Genomic DNA, 19,957 nt, shown 5'->3' on the forward strand with positions numbered 1-19,957 from the left:
TTATTATTCTACTATTAAAAATGAATATATGCTTAGTTTTAGAGTCTCCTTCAGAGCTCTAGTGTAGGGATAAAGAATTTATAGGTCTGCTACAGGAAATAGGGACTACTCTAAGGAGACAACAACACAGGTTTTTGGTTACATGAGAGTTTTGTCAGCTAAGGGAGATACCCAGGTCAGCCAGAAATCTTTCATTACTGCATCAACTATAAAACAAGATTTGACTAAAATTAAAAAGGCACAGAAGAGAACAATTTCTGCACACATTTCTTTATGGCTGCCTAGTGGAAAAGTTCTTCCTTGATCAATTGAGTGCTCTAATGGGGCACTGTGGTTCATTCTATCGGTATCAAAGACTAATTTAAGTTCTTGCTAAAAAAGTGGTTCATTTTATTTCCAAATTAATCCACATATCTAAATTATCAAACTTATAAATTTGTTTTTATAGTGTAGTGTTTAGAACTGCGGACTCTGGAGCCAGTTTTCTTGCTTTTGTTTGAACCTCCATTGCACCGCTCACTGTGTGACCTCAGGCAAGCTACCAACACCTCTTGTGCCTCTCTTTCTTTATCTGTAAAATAGGGATAATATTTTTACCTTCCTTACAGAATGGTGACAATTAAATTACTTAGTACAAGCAAGAGATTTGAACAGTGCCTGGAACATTTTAGATACTTTATGATTGATAGTTACTATATTTAATGCTATTTATTTTGAACAGGATTTCTTTTAGAATTTAATCTTAAATACCAAAAAATAACATAAAACAAATTTGTCCTTAGTTTTAATGTAATAACTATTAGCATTATAAGGTTGATAATTATGACCACTATTTAATTTTATTTTTACCATTATTTATAAAAGTTTACAGTAAATTTTGTAATTTAACATGCAATAAGTACATAGAATATTGTTTACTGCTTTTCAAATATCCTAGTTGAAGTAAATTAACTCTACGTGGTACAAAAAAGTTTATACTAATTTTGGATATTGCATGTACATAATTAAAACATATTAAGGTAAGGACTTCTTTAGAGCTGACTTGTGCTATATAGCCATAATACAGGTGGTAGTTAGTATCACTTACTTAAAGAACTTACTTGTTTTTGTTTAGAAAGTATTTGTGTCTTATTTCTCTACTAATCAAAATATGAAAGTAAGTTTGGTATTCTAATTTCTAACCTACTCTTTTACTGCTTGCAATTATTAAATGATAAATTATAAACATTGTCAAATATCATACTTACTTCAAAATATAACACTCAATATTGAGTCATTAAGTGCAAAATATTTTATAAGAGAATTATCACAACTCGGTGTGATTTTTTGAGTAATAAACTATAACATTTTACTTCCTCCATGTGAATACTTATATTTTCCTGGAAATTTTTTGTTAGGAGTTGGACCTAATCTTTAGTGTTACTTGGCATCCCTGATTTATCTTTCACTTTTAGTAATAACTTTTTTACTTCAGGTGAGTCAATAACCAAAGTATAAAAGTTACTTAATTTAAAATAAAGATAAAGACATAGAATTAATCACTATTGCTACCAAAACATAAACACTATAAATTCTAAATGTTAAATGATTATAGGAGCCAGGGAAATTTTCTTTGGTAAGTGGTTCCTGGAGTCATATCCTTTGAGTGCACTATATAAATAAAGTGACAAATGATTTGACTTAACTTTCACAAGAAGCCAATTACTACTCAAAACTGTTATACCATCATAAATCACAGTGTAGCATAATTAATTTCGTGTCATTTGTTTCTTAGCATTCTTTTAAAGAGGAATTATGAAAGACACAGTCAACTTGATGTATAGTCATGATGGAAAGTATGATCCTAAAAATTTTCCAATAGGTATGATCTAGACATCATGGAATTTTTGCTTCTTTTACTACCTGTGTCATTTTTTCTCCAGAGAACTGAAGTGTTTTTTCCCCCTTGACCTTCTGTAGTACAGAGGAAAGTACTATCAAGCCCATATATACATGCATATTTACATAAATACATGTGTGTGCCTCTCTGTGCTGGGTAGGGGGTATCTATCTGTCTAATAATCTATATCCCAACTCTGATTCTTTTATGATATCTGTATTGTTAAAACTCTGGAAAATCATCTCTTTTCTAGACTGATGTAATAGGTTTCTTGCTTCTATTTTTTCTATTTTCCAGTCCATTTCACAAACAGAAGACAGACATATGTAAAGCATAAATTAGTTTTACCTCTGCTTAAAACTTTCCAGTTGCTTTAGCTTAGGAAAGTGTTAGCTAACACTTTCTTTAGCTTCCCCCTTCTCTAAAGTAGGGGATGGAGAAAGGAGATGTTGCTTTTCTCCATCCCCTCTGTTGCCTATTATTTAATCTCTCCTTCCCACTAGCAGCAATTTCCACCTCTGTTATCCTCAGCTTTCAACTACATTCACGTTATTGCTGTCCCTAGATCCTTATACTTCTGCTCATTGTTCCTGGAATTCTTTCCTGAGAACTCTGATTGCCTCTTTTTGATAATTGATATCCCTACTCAAACGTCACCTCCTTGGGGAAGACTGTCCTAAGCACTTTAAGTAAAATAGACCGCCGTTCTTCCAGGTCATTTTCTATTCCTTCACCCAGTTTAATTCTCTTCATAGCATTTACTGTGATTTGATATTACATTAGTTACATATTCATGTCAGCATTCTTGTCTTCTTTTTTTATTACTATATCCTTAGTATCTTCAGATGTGTCTGGCATATAGTTGGCATGAAATAAACAGTCGTTAACGAAAAAAATGACGATTTTTCCATTTTGTATTATTTTTAACTCTATGATCTCACTATTGCTACCTATGCTTTAATTAAAATAGCCTCAGTTTTCTTGAATGAAAGTTTGCTCTTCCTAGAGCACACTAGGAAATAAAAAGATAATTAAGATTCTTTCCATGGTTTTTATATTTTTCTTGAATTATATCTTCGGACTTTTTTTTTTTTTTTTTGAGATGGAGTCTCACGTTGTTGCCCAGGCTGGAGTGCAGTGGCACAATCTCCACTCCTTGCAACCACTGCCTCCTCGATTAAAGCAATTCTCCTGCCTCAGCCTCCTGAGTAGCTGGAATTACAGGTGTCCATCACCACACCCGGCTAATTTTTGTATTTTTAGTAGAGACGGGGTTTATCCATGTTGGCCAGGCTGGTCTCAAACTCCTGACCTCAGGTGATCCACCCGCCTCGGCCTGTGAAAGTGCTGGGATTACAGGTGTGAGCCACCACACCCAGCCAATCTTCTGACTCTTATTCTCGACTTAAAAATGCTTCTCTCGGCCGGGCGCAGTGGCTCATGCCTGTAATCCCAGCACTTTGGGAGGCCAAGATGGGTGGATCACAAGGTCAGGAAATCGAGACCATCCTGGCTAACATGGTGAAACCCCGTCTCTACTAAAAAAAAAAAAAAAAAAAAAAAAAAAAAAGCCGGGCGTGGTGGCGGGCGCCTGTAGTCCCAGCTACTCGGGAGGCTGAGGCAGGAGAATGGTGTGAACCCTGGAAGCAGAGCTTGCAGTGAGCTGAGATCGCACCACTGCACTCCAGCCTGGAAGACAGAAAAAAAAATGCCTCTCTCATTAAGGGTAAAAATCTAGAAAGCATATTAATAATGTTAAACCATCTTTCTGAGTTTACACAGGCGATGACAGAAATATAATGTGCTTTTGTTTTTCTTTCAGATCTCCAACTAAAGACATGGATTCAGAAGAGAAGGAAATTGTGGTTTGGGTTTGCCAAGAAGAGAAGATTGTCTGTGGGCTGACTAAACGCACCACCTCTGCTGATGTCATCCAGGCTTTGCTTGAGGAACATGAGGCTACGTTTGGAGAGAAACGATTTCTTCTGGGGAAGCCCAGTGATTACTGCATCGTAGAGAAGTGGAGAGGCTCCGAACGGGTTCTTCCTCCACTAACTAGAATCCTGAAGCTTTGGAAAGCGTGGGGAGATGAGCAGCCCAATATGCAATTTGTTTTGGTTAAAGCAGATGCTTTTCTTCCAGTTCCTTTGTGGCGGACAGCTGAAGCCAAATTAGTGCAAAACACAGAAAACCTGTGGGAGCTCAGCCCAGCAAACTACATGAAGACATTACCACCAGATAAACAAAAAAGAATAGTCAGAAAAACTTTCCGGAAACTGGCTAAAATTAAGCAGGACACAGTTTCTCATGATCGAGATAATATGGAGACGTTAGTTCATCTGATCATTTCCCAGGACCATACTATTCATCAGCAAGTCAAGAGAATGAAAGAGCTGGATCTGGAAATTGAAAAGTGTGAAGCTAAGTTCCATCTTGATCGAGTAGAAAATGATGGGGAAAACTATGTTCAGGATGCATATTTAATGCCCAGTTTCAGTGAAGTTCAGCAAAATCTAGACTTGCAGTATGAGGAAAACCAGACTCTGGAGGACCTGAGCGAAAGTGATGGAATTGAACAGCTGGAAGAACGACTAAAATATTACCGAATACTCATTGATAAGCTCTCTGCTGAAATAGAAAAGGAGGTAAAAAGTGTTTGCATTGATATAAATGAAGATGCAGAAGGGGAAGCTGCAAGTGAACTGGAAAGCTCTAATTTAGAGAGTGTTAAGTGTGATTTGGAGAAAAGCATGAAAGCTGGTTTGAAAATTCACTCTCATTTGAGTGGCATCCAGAAAGAGATTAAATACAGTGACTCATTGCTTCAGATGAAAGCAAAAGAATATGAACTCCTGGCCAAGGAATTCAATTCACTTCACATTAGCAACAAAGATGGGTGCCAGTTAAAGGAAAACAGAGCGAAGGAATCTGAGGTTCCCAGTAGCAATGGGGAGATTCTTCCCTTTACTCAAAGAGTATTTAGCAATTACACAAATGACACAGACTCGGACACTGGTATCAGTTCTAACCACAGTCAGGACTCTGAAACAGCCGTAGGAGATGTGGTGCTGTTGTCAACATAGTTCCAATGGCTCCTTTCTGACCTGCTTTCATGTTTTAATGTTTGTTTAATTTAATAAGAAACCTCATTTTAAATATAACACTCTGAAAAAATTGTAAATCATATTATAGTATTGAATAGTTAATAAAAACTAGAGAAATGTGTTGTTTCTGATGTGAAATTTCCAAAGGGACTTTAATTATTACAAGTTCAAGCAATGAGCTATTTATCATGAATGCAGCACAAATAGCTTGTCAGTGTAGAACACAGAAATAATTTGATGGGAATCATACGATAATCTTCCTTAGCGTCTGTGGAAAATGATTTACATGAACTTTAAAAGCAATCCTCAATATTAGACAGTCCAAATATTCAAACATGAAGAAGTAGAACTAAAATGTGCTGTAATATATATTTTTACAACACTGTATCATTGGAATTTTTAAATCTGTAAAGTATATGGGAGCTACTGTGTTGTAACTGCATTAATTCAAAGTTTGGTTCTTTTAATTGATCCTTTGATAATACAACGTATCATGTATATCACTTCCTGAACCCTTCTACCTGTTGAGGCCTATGAAACAGGCTGCTGTTGGGACATGTATAAATACTGGCAGGGAATCAGACAAGTATAGGGGTATAGATGAGGCAGGGCCAAGTGCTGTGTACGAGCAGCAATTTTTATAAAGAAGCCTAAATTTATTAAGAGCTATGTATGGGTGTTTGCTATCTGGCAATTCAGATCTCCTGACCAAACCCATGTTCATTCACTGAGTGAGGTATAGTGTGGGTTACAGAGAAAATCAATCATAGTGTTATTTGTTTATGTCCTATTTACAAAAGTTGCAGTGATGGAATTTGGAACCCTTCTGTGGATAAAATAGAATCTGCTATAATTATTAAGGTCTTATCTTGACTGACAATCATTATTATGGCCTACTATGCTTGTGTTTTAATTAGAAATGTGCTTTCTTCTCTCTCCCTTCTTTGCTTACTTTCTTCTTATTTGCCTTCCTGTCTGCCTTACTTCCTCTTTATTCCTGCCTTCATCTCTCCTTCTCCCATCTTCTATTTTTCCTTTTCTTCCTTCCTGCCAATGAACACATGATGCAATCATAATGAAATAATTATTTTTTATTGTACTGTTAACTGAATACTGCTGCAGTTTATTTTTTATTTAGCTGATATCTTTCCTGTGTGTCAGTGCACATGTAAGTAGAAATATTATTTTACTTAGTTTTAATATGTGGACATTGGTTAAGGGTCCCAATCTTTCTCATTTCTTTTATTCTTATGCATACTTTAATGCAGGTTTTAACTCAGTTTTCTTATTATTTTACTTTCAAAATTTGAAAAGTATTTAATTTTTTAAAGCAACTTTATTGTTAACTCATTTTTAAAAAATCTATTGTTCCTTAAATTTTCTTAACATATTTGTTTGTTCCTGCCTTCTCCTGTCTTTTAACTCATCTTTGGGGAGACATTTAGAATTTTCTGATTGTTTCAGTTTCGTGAGCATTTATACTATCATTTATTGTACCAAAATAGATATTTTCAGGTCTTATTTCAAGTTGGCTGGTAAGAAAAATAGAAATTTCCATTCCATGGAAAAATACAGTGATAAAGAGTAATAATTCTGACATCAGTTATATTTTTTTAAAAAAGATAAAATTGAATAGTCATCTGTGAAAGGAAAGTTCACCTGCCTAAGAGTCCATAAAATTATTCAACAATATAAGCCACTGACATATTCATTGTTCACTAATGGGGATCAAATTCAGAAGATCATCATAAATGATAAACCAATTGTAACATTTTCCTACAGTGGAAGTCATCTCTTTGAATTATTCTTATCTTTAGTGAGAAAATAATGAAAGAACATGCTTATCTATTTGATTAATTATCTGAATTCAAAAGACGTTCTGATAAGACGTAGGCCTGGAGAGATAATTTCATCTTAGAAACTTTGAATTAACTTCTGCTTTTATACAGTTAAGCACAGTAATGCATTTAAGGCTCAATTCTTCTACGTTTTACAGTAAATAATGTCTGCAAGTCTCAGAAAGCAGTACCATTGCTTTTTAAATTCATTTCAGAATTTCCATTTGCTCATTAGTTACACAAATGTATTTGTAGTTTTGATCATTACAATCATTAAGTTTTAATCCTTCATCAGCTACCATGGTGAACCTCTTAGTTTACAGTTATATGTTAACACAAATAGAAGTACTGAAATACAATGCCCTCATGTCTGGATACTGAATTATTTGTTATTAAATTAAGTGAGAATTAGAATTATAAGTATAGAACTTGATAGAAAGTGTAATGTTATTATCTATAGAAACGTTAAAGTATAAGTTCTTGAGTAACCTGACAGGTTAACTATGAAATTGCTATGTGCAGCTAGAAGAAACAAACCAAAGTTGACTATTCTTAATTTCTGTAACAGGACCTAGATTCATCCTTGTTCATCCTTTCACTTGGAATTCTCCTTTTTCTCCTTCTGCAATGCTCTGAAATCTTATCCTTTCCACAGTCTTTTTAATGTGCTAGCTCTTCTATGATATATGTTTGTTCCATTCGATTAGTTGGAATCTCATCTCTGAACCCAGAAATGTTTTAGAGGTACTTCTCATAAGAAGCATTTTTATTCTGGCTTAGGCTATATATACTTATGCACTTACCTAATTCCCCTCCTTCAATGAATTCTTTTTTTTTTTTTTTTTTTTTGTCTTAAGACGGAGTCTCACTCTGTCTCCCAGGCTGGAGTGCAGTGGTGTGATCTCACCTCACTGCAAGCTCCGCTTCCAGGGTTCACACCATTCTCCTGCCTCAGCCTCCCGAGTAGCTGGGACTACAGGCGCCCACCACCACGCCCAGCTATTTTTTTTTTATTTTTTATTTTTTATTTTTAGTAGAGACGGGCTTTCACCGTGTTAGCCAGGATGGTCTCGATCTCCTGACCTTGTGATACACCCGTCTCGGCCTCCCAAAGTGCTGGGATTACAGGCGTGAGCCACCTTGCCCAGCCAATGAATTCTTATTATATTACTTTATCATCTGTCTTGTTAGCCTTACTCTTTCCTATTAACTTCTTTGCCCCCTGCTCCCTTTTTGAATTGAGTGGCTAAATTTTAGAGGTATGTAGCTTTTGTGTGTGTGTGTGTGTGTGTGTGTGTGTGTTTTATAGATGGTAAATGATGCTTGTACATTTTGTATATGAATGAATACGTATTTTAGCAGACTTAAAACATTAGCAGTAATTGACCTTATAAATTTTGGGAAAGAAAAATTAAATCTTCATGCTACTATGATTTTTTTAAATGTGGCATCAATTTTTATTTTTAATTAATAGTATTACTGACTTAATAAAGCCCAAATGTTGTCTCTTTTAGCTGATTTAATGCTTATATTATAGAATTTTTTATTTCATTGTGTGCTTATGAGAGAAAACATATTTTAGAGTTGGGTTTTAAATGGTAGACACAGAAAGTAACTTTAAAATATCCTAAACAAAAATCTATTTCATTTTTCTTCTTAAATAACAACACCTCATTAGTGTGTAGAAGCTATTCTAATCCATTAAAATTTTATTTTTATATTTATTTAAATATCTACTGTACATGACAAAATATATTTCTGTGGCTGCCTTTTATAATTATTTTCCAAGTAGACGTAATGTTCTATTTAAAACATATTTTTCTAGTGACAAAGAAATACATTTTATCCTGATATACAGTTTTTAAATATTAGGCTATTTCTTTTCATACTGCCTGATTGGTTGAATAAACATGATGTGACAAATATTAAGTACATATCATTTTATCATGTTGTAACTGATCCAAAATAATAAAAGAAATAACTATACCTTTCATGTGATATTGTTTTGGGTGGTCTTTTATTTGGCTATATTAAAAATAAATCTTCTTTCAGCTTGAATTATATAATTGCTATCCTTTTTTTTTTTATTTTGAGACAGAGTCTAGCTTTGTCACTCAGGCTGGAGTGCAGTGGCGCAATCTCGGCTCACTGCAACCTCCACCTCCCGGGTTGGGTTCAAGCAATTGTCGAGTCTCAGCCTCCTGAGCAGCTGAGGCTACAGGCACCCACTACCATGCTTGGCTAATTTCTTTTGTATTTTAGTAGAGACGGGGTTTCACCATGCTGCCCAAGATGGTCTCGAACTCCTGAGCTCCGGCAATTTGCCCCCTCGACCTTCTAAACTGCTAGGATTACAGGCATGAGCCACCTCACCCGACCATGAATTATATAATTGCTAATCTAATGCACAATTTATTTTAAGATTAGCTATTTCATGAAAATATAAATATATAGCAAGTAAGATTGAACAAAACTATTTATTAGGTTTTATACATATTTGTTCCAATTTATTGTGGAAGAATATGCAGACTCTTCCTCATACTTTTCTTACATAACTCCTTACTCATTCTGAGATGTGGTTATTCTGGAGATGGCCCTATATTGTTCATATAGAGATTCCTTACTCTGTTTGATAGCAGCAGGGAAACTCATTGTATCAATTGTAATAATTTATTTAACTAATCCCCTCCTTATGGGCATTTAGATGTTTTCTGATAGTTTACTATTATAAACAACGTCATTCTATCAATGCATTTCTGTAAGACTAGATTGCCAGATGTAGGAATATTGGCTTAAAGGGTAACAAAGGCATTTTCAAATTTAACAAACATTGACAATTGATCTTTATAAAAATTAATCTTTTACTATCCAAGTTGTTAATGTACTCTTCCCATCCAGAGTATGCTAATTGTCTTTTAATTTGTTTATCTTAAAGCAAAAAATTAAGTTATATAGTTTAATGTATGGATAAGTAACTCATGAAGTGTTTTTTGGTCATTTTTAAACAGGCCTTCACATTGCATGATAAATAATTTTTTAAATAATTTTTTAAATAATTTCTCTGATGCTTCTTTAGAGTGCATTCGTGCTTTAGTTGTAAACTTTCAACCATCTGAAATTAAGTTAGTTGCAAGCTTAAAAGTAGGGAGATAATTGACTCTTGTTTAGGTAATTACAAGTTATTCCACATTATTTGCCAAATAACGTTGTGCCACTGTTTTTAAATACCCCCTTTATTGTGAACCAAATTCTGGTACATATTTTGAATCTATTTTTGGACTTTTTCTACCATCCCATTGATTTGGCCATGGATTCACGTTCAAGATCTACATGATTTGAATTATTGTGACTTTATAATCTTTTTAAGATTTGGCATATTTTAATTATTTATGTATTCCTATTACTCATTTGTTTTAAAATTTTTTCCTGTTCTTTATAAATTTTGCAATATTTATAATCATCTTGCATGGCTACAAAAATAGTCTGTTGGTATTTTAAATTGAGAGCATGCTAAATTTATATATACATTTAGGGAAAACTGACTACTTTAATATTGAGACTTACTGTCTGAGAGCCTTATGTGTTTCCTTTTGTTCAAGTCTTCAATTGTGTCCCTCAGCAGGATTTAAAACTTTATTCTCTTCTTGCACAAGCAATATAAGATTTATTTCTGAATTTCATACCTTTTGTGTTACTGTCATAAATTAGTTTGTCTCTCCTCATTAAATTATTCAACTGATAATTCTCTTCATCCAAGTTAAAATTTGGAAATTTCCTACTGATTGCTTGTTTTAAGCCCTCACTTCAGAACTATATTTTATCCACTGAATTCAATAACTTCACTGAATACAGTGGATTAATAGTACATTAATTCTTTATAGTGCATTCATGCTTTAGTTTTAAACTTTCAACCACATATTCAAATGATTCTTACTCTCATGCATGTAGACTTTCTTTCTTACATTATTTTGTATACCAGCAAAGTGAATTGAGAAAGTTAGGAAATTCTCTGAAATTTCAAACAACTATCCTTACCCTAGAAAAACAAATTAACTGACTAACGAAATTAAGATCAAAACACATTTGAATGCAAAGAAGTCTAAGATTTTTACTAATTTGCATAGGATAGAACACCTAAATTTAGCTGTAATATTTGTAATGGCCATGACATAAATAAAAATAGAATGTCTATTAATATTGTATCATTGGTCCACTTAGGAAGTTTATGAGGCTACGAAATGAATGTTTGCATAAGAAAAATGCATAACCTGCAGAGTTTCTCAGCTGTGGCATTATCGGCATTTTGGCAGGAGAGTTTTTTGTCTGCTAGACTCTCCCATTAACTGAAAAACATTTAGCACACCAGGATGCCTCCTGCAAAATGGCAATGGTACTGCTATATACTGGGACAAGCAAAATTGTCTTCCTCTAACCCCTCATCTCACCCGTAATGTTTCCAAACATTCCCTAGAGGCTAGTATTGTCCTTGGTTGCAAATAATGAAGTCATATGGGAGTTCAATTATGGTTATAATAAAATACCACTTTTCTTTTAAAAATAAAATTAAAAGAAGAATCAATGACATGAGCTTGTTATATTAAGTACAAATGCACAGAACAATCTGCTTAAAACAAAGGAAGGAGGGCCTTGGTAGATCAAGCCTGATAATAATTTATGAGACTGAGACATAAGCATAAAGATGGGAGACAATTTAGGCTTTTTCTTGAATGATGATTGACATCATCCTCATTTGCCAGGAATTCAGCAGCCCAAGTTGATTTCAAAGTCTACAGAATCTTGTTAATATGCTTCCATAGGTATGGTGCTTCAGAAAGTGCTAATCAAATTATCAGATATTGAAACAGTTGTCTCAGCACAAGTATTCTATAATTTCTGCTACGATGAAATAAAAGTACCAAAAGACTCAATGTGGGAAGAAAATTTTTCTTCAGTTTTGTTTAATTCATATCTATAGGGGTAGTTAATGATAAATTAAAACACTAATTATTATTCTGAGATGAGAAAATGTTACTTACAGTTTACTACTTAAAAATTCAAGCAATGGCCAAACAGAAAAGAAAAAGATAGACTAGAGATTAGAGAACAAGTAGCAGTCATAAATACTAAATACATCTGTAAGGCCAGGTGTTGTGGTTCACACCTGTAATCCCAGTGCTTTGGGAGTCTGAGGCAGGAGGATTGCTTGAGGCCAGGAGTTTGAGACCAGTCAGGCCAACATAGAGAGACCCTGTCTCTACAAAACAAACAAAAAATCAAGACTAAATATGTCTATAATGGCTCTGGTCTGTAAGTATCAGAATTTTAGGTATTTAGTTCTCATTTTCTCAGCATTGTTAGAGTTTATGCATTTCTATCATGTAACAGCCCCACCATTCCTATTATTGAAGAACTTTGCATTTGAAAATAAAATAAATGAAATGGTCTTCCTTGATAAGTAAACCCCTAGATTTATTTACGGCAATTGGTGTAACATATTGGAAAGTACTTTGGAAATAATAGTATAGATCAACAATTCACAGCTTTCTATCAGCATTCCTACAGTTCATAATAAGTAGAGGGAAAATATTCCAAAATTTGTGAAAACATATATGCATAAAAGTATTTGTCTTAGCCTTATGCATAACAGCAAATTAAAATCCTGATAATAGAGGAAGTGTTAAGTAGGTTCTTGGGTATTATTAGAGTAGGTTCTCAGGTATTATTAGAGTAAGTTCAGATTACTGAAATTTATAAATATTAATATTTCTCGTTATAAGAATACAATAGTAAAATCTAGTTTAAAAGGAATTATTTCACAAATGTCTGTAAACAACTATGTTAAAAATAAAAACTGCATATCTAAAAGCAAATCCATATGAAATTGGAAATGCAAAATTTTTCTGCAAGTTTTTGTATTAACTTGATGATTTTAGGGATGACATATTTCTTTTCCACTATAAATATATTTCAAAATACAGGATCTTTATAATTTAAAAACTTTAAAAGCGTTTCCTGTATATAATATCCTTCTAACTTTCTTATTTCTTTGCTGAGGCTCTTTAAAGACTTTTTTGAATATCAAACAGCTGCAGCGTAATGGGTAATGTCAAAGTCAACTAACTGAGTACTGGAAACCTGAAGGCTGTAAACAATTTGAATTCTAGGATGTCAGATTCCAACCTAGAAAATAATTTAAAATAAAAAAATTAGAAAGCTAAATTAGATAACTTTTAAGGTTTTCAACTTGGTCAAATTATATTAAATAATTCCTTCCATAGATTTGGTACATGCACAACAAATGTTAGTTGTTTATTTATTGCACATGGCTCTATTTATTTTATTTTATTCTTTATAGAACCACCTTAAGAAGAGGTTAAAGTAGCCTACTAACTGAAAAAGGAGGGAGTTAAAACTCAAAACTCTGCTTCTCCTGATATGTTCCCTCTTATCTCTCATTTCTTTCCAGATTAGTTAGGGTGGGGCTGTAGGGTTGTTATTATTGGCCATGGTAGACAAAAGAGTCATGGTTATGTTAGCTAACCAATGTATGGCTAAGGAAAAAAGAACGTCATTTGTGTTTCCAAAACAGAAAAAGCAATTCTGGAAAGAGAGGTGGAGAGAATAGTAACTTGTATTATTTATTTTAATATCTCTAGTGCCCAACAGAGATTAGAACCTAATATCTGCCGATACATGTTAATAAAATTAGATACGTAACAAAAGTGCAAGCATAGTGCCTGGAACTTTATAGTTATTCTATAAATGTTAATTCTTATTATTGTAAGTAATGAAAGAAAAGTTAAATGTCTATTATGGGTAAAATATTGCTTACATACTTTATTTGAAATGAACACTACTTCCTCTCTTTCCTGTTTCCATCACTCAGGGCAAATACATTGGTACTTATACAGATATAAAATCAACGTATGGTTTTTCCATTTCAAATACTATTTTTGAAGTTTTAAAATTTATTCTAGGCCGGAAGCAGTGTCTCGCGCCTGTAATCTCAGCACCTTGGGAGGCTGACGCAGGCAGATCACGAGGTCAGGAGTTCGAGACCATTGTGGTGAATATGGTGAAATCCTGTTTCTACTAAAAAAAAAAAAATACAAAAATTAGCTAGGCTTAGTAGCATGCACCTGTAGTCCCAGCTACTCTGGAGGCTGTGGCAGGAGAATTGCTTGAACCCGGGAGACGGAGGTTGCAGTGAGCTGAGATTGCACCACTGCACTCCAGCCTGGGCGATAGAGTGAGATTTCATCTCAACAACAACAACAAAAAATTATTCTAAGTAGCATTTGTCATATCCCAGACAAGGGAACAGAAAAGTTTTATACCTTTTCAGAACTGAAGCTAAGATTGTGAAATGTTTGTTAGTATCCTGTGAAATTTGCAAGTCACTGTTCTCGAGTAAGTTCAGGTCCATGGCATGGTGATTGGTAATAATTGTTTTGCTTTCCAAGTACAAATCTTATCACAAAACCTCTAAATTACCTTAAAGGGAAAGAGCCCGAAGATGGATATCAAAGCTACATATCCCTCTTTTAGCATCCACCCATACTACCCCACTCCTAAAGTAATCGTCCAAAAAATTATAAAATACAAAAATGTCAAATAATGTGAGGAATAGCAGTTTCACAAAGGATGAGGGTGGTAATGGTAACTGGGATTTATCATTCAAAAGTAAGACAGACTGAGGAGGAAAATATCCTGAGCTGGAGATTTAAATTTAGGTCAAGCCAAGTCATGAGTCTTTTGGAGGTAATTCCCAAACCTGTTTCCACAACAAACTCACAAAGAGTGCTTGTTAAAAATGCAGATTCCTGAACTTCACCCTGGTGAATTTGACTGAGGTGGTCTGGATTGCAGCCCTAACTTTTGTGATTTTAAATATCCAGCCAAATGATTCTAAAGAAATGGTATTAGAGCGTGGTTTATTAACTTACAGCAGAGCTGATGACTAAACACTTTACCAAGCTAAATGAAGGGATGTGGAGAGAAGCATTCCTAAAGTGATTCATAGAGCTCATTGACTTGCAAGAAACATAAAAAGCACTAGGTCCCAAGCCAAGGGTAATGGGGAAACAGAAATGTGTTAAAGGGCTGCTCCGGAGACTACAGGTGCCCAAGGGTTATTGTCTCTTTTTCAAATAGTGCCTAATCTAAGATGAAAATGATGGAATAAATTAGACCATTGTGGGAACTGCTGTTATCATATGAGTACTGAAGATATTTTTTATGTGTCTTACACTATTTTCCTCAAATATGACATTAACAGGGCTTGTATATTAGTTAATTGTCCAAAAGTGTCATTTTTCTTGGTTCAAATTAAAAGTAATTTATTCCACAAAATAATTAAGACAAGTCTCCTTTAAGAAGCCGGACATATTCGGTTCAAATTTGGGTTCAAGCCCTAGTTACTTGCATGATTTTAATCAAAATATTCAACTATTCTGTTCATGAAGTTCCTCAACTGGAAAATTGTGATAATAATAATGCCTGTTTGGAATGCTTTAAAGATAGGAGACGTAGCATGAAAAATACTCAGCATCTCACCTTGTATAGAGTAGACTCTTATTATTATAGCAACTATTATTAGTCCAATATTTTCTTGATTTTATAATGAAGGGTGCATCACTATACATATGTCAAAAATATGTAAGCGCCCATCAGTTTGAACAGTAGGTTTTGCTGCAGTTTCTGCTCTTAGCTCTTGGGGATTATTTATAGGGTAACTATCTGTTCATTCTACTGACATTTCATTTGGGTATTTATGCAAATTTCACTCTATCACAAAAGTTTATTTAATATATTTTACTACAGTCCATCATTGAAATAAACATTTGTATGTGGATAGAAAGAGAACAAAAACAGAGCTATGAGATCAGATATAACACAAGTATTATAAGCAATGTATGTGTTCTTCCTTGAAGGATGACCACGTTTATACTTAATTTGGGGCAATAGCCATAAGTTTGCTAATACCTGATAAGACAGATAAAGTTGCACTGTATATGGTCATTGAAAAGATTTTCTATTCACAAAACAGGCTGAGCAATGAAAGGCAATAGAAACATCCAAGTACCCCAGAATAGACCACAGAATTTTTTTTTTTTTTTTTTTTTTGAGATGGAGTCTCACTCTGTCACCCAGGCTGGAGTGCAGTGGCACGATCTAGCCTCACTGCAAGCTCTGCCTCCCGGGTTCACGCCATTCTCCTGCCTCAGCCTCCCGAGTAGCTGGGACTACAGGTGCCCACCACCACACCCAGCTAACTTTTTTGTATTTTTAGTAGACACGGGGTTTCACCGTGTTAGCCAGGATGGTCTCCATCACCTGACCTCGTGATCTGCCCGTCTCGGCCTCCCAAAGTGCTGGGATTACAGGCATGAGCCACCGCGCCCGGCCAGACCACAGAATTTTCAAAGTTAAGAGAGGTTGATGTAACTTATGTATTATAAAGACTATCGCTCAGGTATCAAATGACAATTTGTCAAAAAAAAAATCTGCTTTATTTTTAGAAAAAAATCATTTTTCCAGTAATGCTTACTTATGTTGAGGAATCAAGTTATGGCCAAGGACAATTGCAGATTGTTATATTCCATGTTTTTCTCAAAATAAAGAAATAAAGGTCATAAATATTTGTTATGAAAACCAATATTTTATATACATATGAATTAATCATAATTCTCAATGCTTAAAAGTAATATAGAACAACTTATAAATTCTTAATGAGAACACTTAGACTTAAATTGCTAATATAACATAGAAAAAAAGGCATACGATTGTTGGCTAAAAATACTACAGCATGTATTTCTTTTATTCTTCAAAAACTGTTTTTAGAAAAACGGTATTATTATAAGTATAGTACAGATATCTTACTTTTAAACACGTATTTTATAACAGATAACATCAAGAGTGTCACATCAAAACTTCAATTTCCAAAAAATGCAAAAGATTGTAACGAAAAATTATTATGTAAATCTATCAATGAGGAAAAAATTTAAATTGCTATACAAAGGAAAACTTGCTATGGCAAGTGTAAAAATTTATCTCAGTGGTTTGTGCTGTTTTATCTTAGGTACTCTGTATAAGTAATTATTTTTGTTTATTTGAAAAAAATTGCTTAAGAAACCACAGCGGAGTAGAGGATTCAAATTTTAACAAATGGATGTAAAATAAAAAACAAAGTGATCAACAATGAAAAATAACCCTGCAATACTGAGTTTTGAGACTTATAAAGTGATAGTAAGCAGGTGGCTCCTAGTGAGAAGTTAGCAATGGATTTTGAGGTCATACATTTGAATTGAATTGTTCCTTTTCTGAGCTGCACTTGAGTCATTATCCTCAAACCTCATTAGCGTTCTTTTCATGAGAAAGTATTGTTTTATAATATTTTGGAGAATAAAAAGATTCCATGTCCACCTATCAGAAAAAGGTAGAGTTGAGAGAAGCTGGGGAAAGTAAAATGTTGAGCAGAAAACAAATCATAATATGGGAGAACCCAGTTAATAGTTAAAAGTGATATGTGTACTGTAATCATTACAAATATACTGTCCTGTATTATTTTTATTTTTCTTGTTTGTATGTAGAGGTTGTAATTGCCACTTAGGCAAACAAACTTTTAAAGGTCTCTGGTCTGCATTAATTAACCTTACTGTTCACAATTGTTTGTGTGAAAGATGTATAATGCAGTTATCTAGTTTCTTTTGTTGCATCCTTCCTTTTTGCTTTTCCTACAGAATGTCATGTACAATATACCTGTTTATTAGTTAGATACAAAGTTCTTCATTGGTAAGCCCAGGGAAAAGTAAATATTAATATGAATTTAAAGCTTTATTCTATAGTCTTGGAAATATATCTAATACCTAGAATTATTATTAGAAAAATGTATTAAATCAATGTTTCATATGAAGTGTTTATCTTCAGCATGAAATACACTACATATTACCGGCCGGGCACGGTGGCTCACGCCTGTAATCCCAGCACTTTGGGGGGCCGAGGCGGGCGGATCACGAGGTCAGGAGATCGAGACCATCCTGGCTAACACAGTGAAACCCCGTCTCTACTAAAAATACAAAAAATTAGCTGGGCGAGGTGGTGGGCGCCTGTAGTCCCAGCTACTCGGGAGGCTGAGGCAGGAGAATGGCGTGAACCCCGGGGGGCGGAGCCTGCAGTGAGCAGAGATCAGCGCCATTGCACTCCAGCCTGGGCGACAGCGAGACTCTGTCTCAAAAAAAAAACAAAAAAAGAAATACACTACATATTACCACTATTTGTAACAAGAGCTTTCAAAGACTCTCCTATTCTTTCTAAAAGTATTTCAATGAAATAACTTACTAATTATTTGAGGATTGTTTTAACAACTACAAAACACAGATAAAGTCTTCATGATTCTATGATATTAAGCAGCACCAATAAGTTTGTATCTAATAGGGGCATATTTGCTAAGAATTTGGCAAACAAAATTTAAAATGTCACCTTTAAAAAAATTATACTTTAAGTTCTAGGGTATATGTGCATAATGTGCAGGTTTGTTACATATGTGTACATTTGCCATGTTGGTGTGCTGCACCCATTAACTCGTCATTTACCTTAGGTATATCTCCTAATACTGTCCCTCACTCCTCCCCCGACCCCATGAGAGGCCCCGGTGTGTGATGTTCCCTTTCCTGTGTCCAAGTGTTCTCATTGTTCAGTTCTCACCTATGAGTGAGAACATGAGGTGTTTGTTTTTTTGTCCTTGCGATAGTTTGCTGAGAATGATGGTTTCCAGTTTCATCCATGTCCCTACAAAGGACATGAACTCATCCTTTTTTTATGGCTGTGTAGTATTCCATGGTGTATATGTGCCACATTTTCTTAATCCAGTCTATCATTGATGGACATTTGGGTTGGTTCCAAGTCTTTGCTATTGTGAATAGTGCTGCAATAAACATATGTGTGCATGTGTCTTTATAGCAGCATGATTTATAATCCTTTGGTTATATACCCAGTAATGGGATGGCTGGGTCAAATGGTATTTCTAGTGCTAGATCCCTAAGCAATCACCACACTGACTTCCACAATGGTTGAACTAGTTTACAGTCCCACCAACAGTGTAAAAGTGTTCCTATTTCTCCACATCCTCTCCAGCACCTGTTGTTTCCTGACTTTTTAATCACGGCCATTCTAACTGGTATGAGATGGTATCTCCTTGTGGTTTTGATTTGCATTTCTCTGATGGCCAGTGATGATGAGCATTTTTTCATGTGTCTTTTGGCTGCATAAATGTCTTCTTTTGAGAAGTGTCTTTTCATATCCTTTGCCCACTTTGTGATGGGGTTGTTTGTTTTTTTCTTGTAAATTTGTTTGAGTTCTTTGTAGATTCTGGATATTAGCCCTTTGTCAGATGAGTAGATTGCAAAATTTTTTTCCCATTCTGTAGGTTGCCTGTTGACTCTGATGGTAGTTTCTTTTGCTGTGCAGAAGCTTTTTAGTTTAATTAGATCCCATTTGTCAATTTTGGCTTTTGTTGCCATTGCTTTTGGTGTTTCAGACATGAAGTCCTTGCCCATGCCTATGTCCTGAAAGGTATTGCCTAGGTTTTCTTCTATGGTTTTTATGATTTTAGGTCTAACATGTAAGTCTTTAATCCATCTTGAATTAATTTTTGTATAAGGTGTAAGGAAGGGATCCAGTTTCAGCTTTCTACATATGGCTAGCCAGTTTTCCCAGCACCATTTATTAAATAGGGAATCCTTTCCCCATTTCTTGTTTTTGACAGGTTTGTCAAAGATCAGATGGTTGTAGATGTGTGGTATTATTTCTGAGGGCTCTGTTCTGTTCCATTGGTTTATATCTCTGTTTTGGTACCAGTACCATGCTGTTTTGGTTACTGTAGGCTTGTAGTGTTGTTTGAAGTCAGGTAGCATGATGCCTCCAGCTTTGTTCTTTTGGCTTAGGATTGATTTGGCGATGTGGACTCTTTTTTGGTTCCATATGGACTTTAAAGTAGTTTTTTCCAATTCTGTGAAGAAAGTCATTGGTAGCTTGATGGGGATGGCATTGAATCTATAAATTACCTTGGGCAGTATTGCCATTTTCACGGGCCATTTCACGGATTCTTCCAACCCATGAGCATGTAATGTTCTTCC

At 34.6% G+C, this 19,957-nt stretch overlaps 1 protein-coding gene across 1 annotated transcript in view; it reads left to right on the forward strand.

Annotated features, from left to right (window-relative positions):
* The window catches only part of RASSF9 (Ras association domain family member 9), a 32,574-nt gene extending 27,460 nt beyond the window's left edge, over window positions 1-5,114 (forward strand). Inside the window, exon 2 of the mRNA XM_003259613.2 lies at window positions 3,702-5,114. Within this exon, the coding sequence (XP_003259661.1) occupies window positions 3,702-4,962 (1,261 nt within the window). The 3' untranslated portion in view covers window positions 4,963-5,114. The remainder of the gene's footprint in view (window positions 1-3,701) is intronic.
* Window positions 5,115-19,957: the final 14,843 nt, after the last annotated feature.

This window comes from Nomascus leucogenys, chromosome 10 (genome assembly GCF_006542625.1).
Source record: "Nomascus leucogenys isolate Asia chromosome 10, Asia_NLE_v1, whole genome shotgun sequence".
Lineage (NCBI taxonomy): Eukaryota > Metazoa > Chordata > Mammalia > Primates > Hylobatidae > Nomascus > Nomascus leucogenys.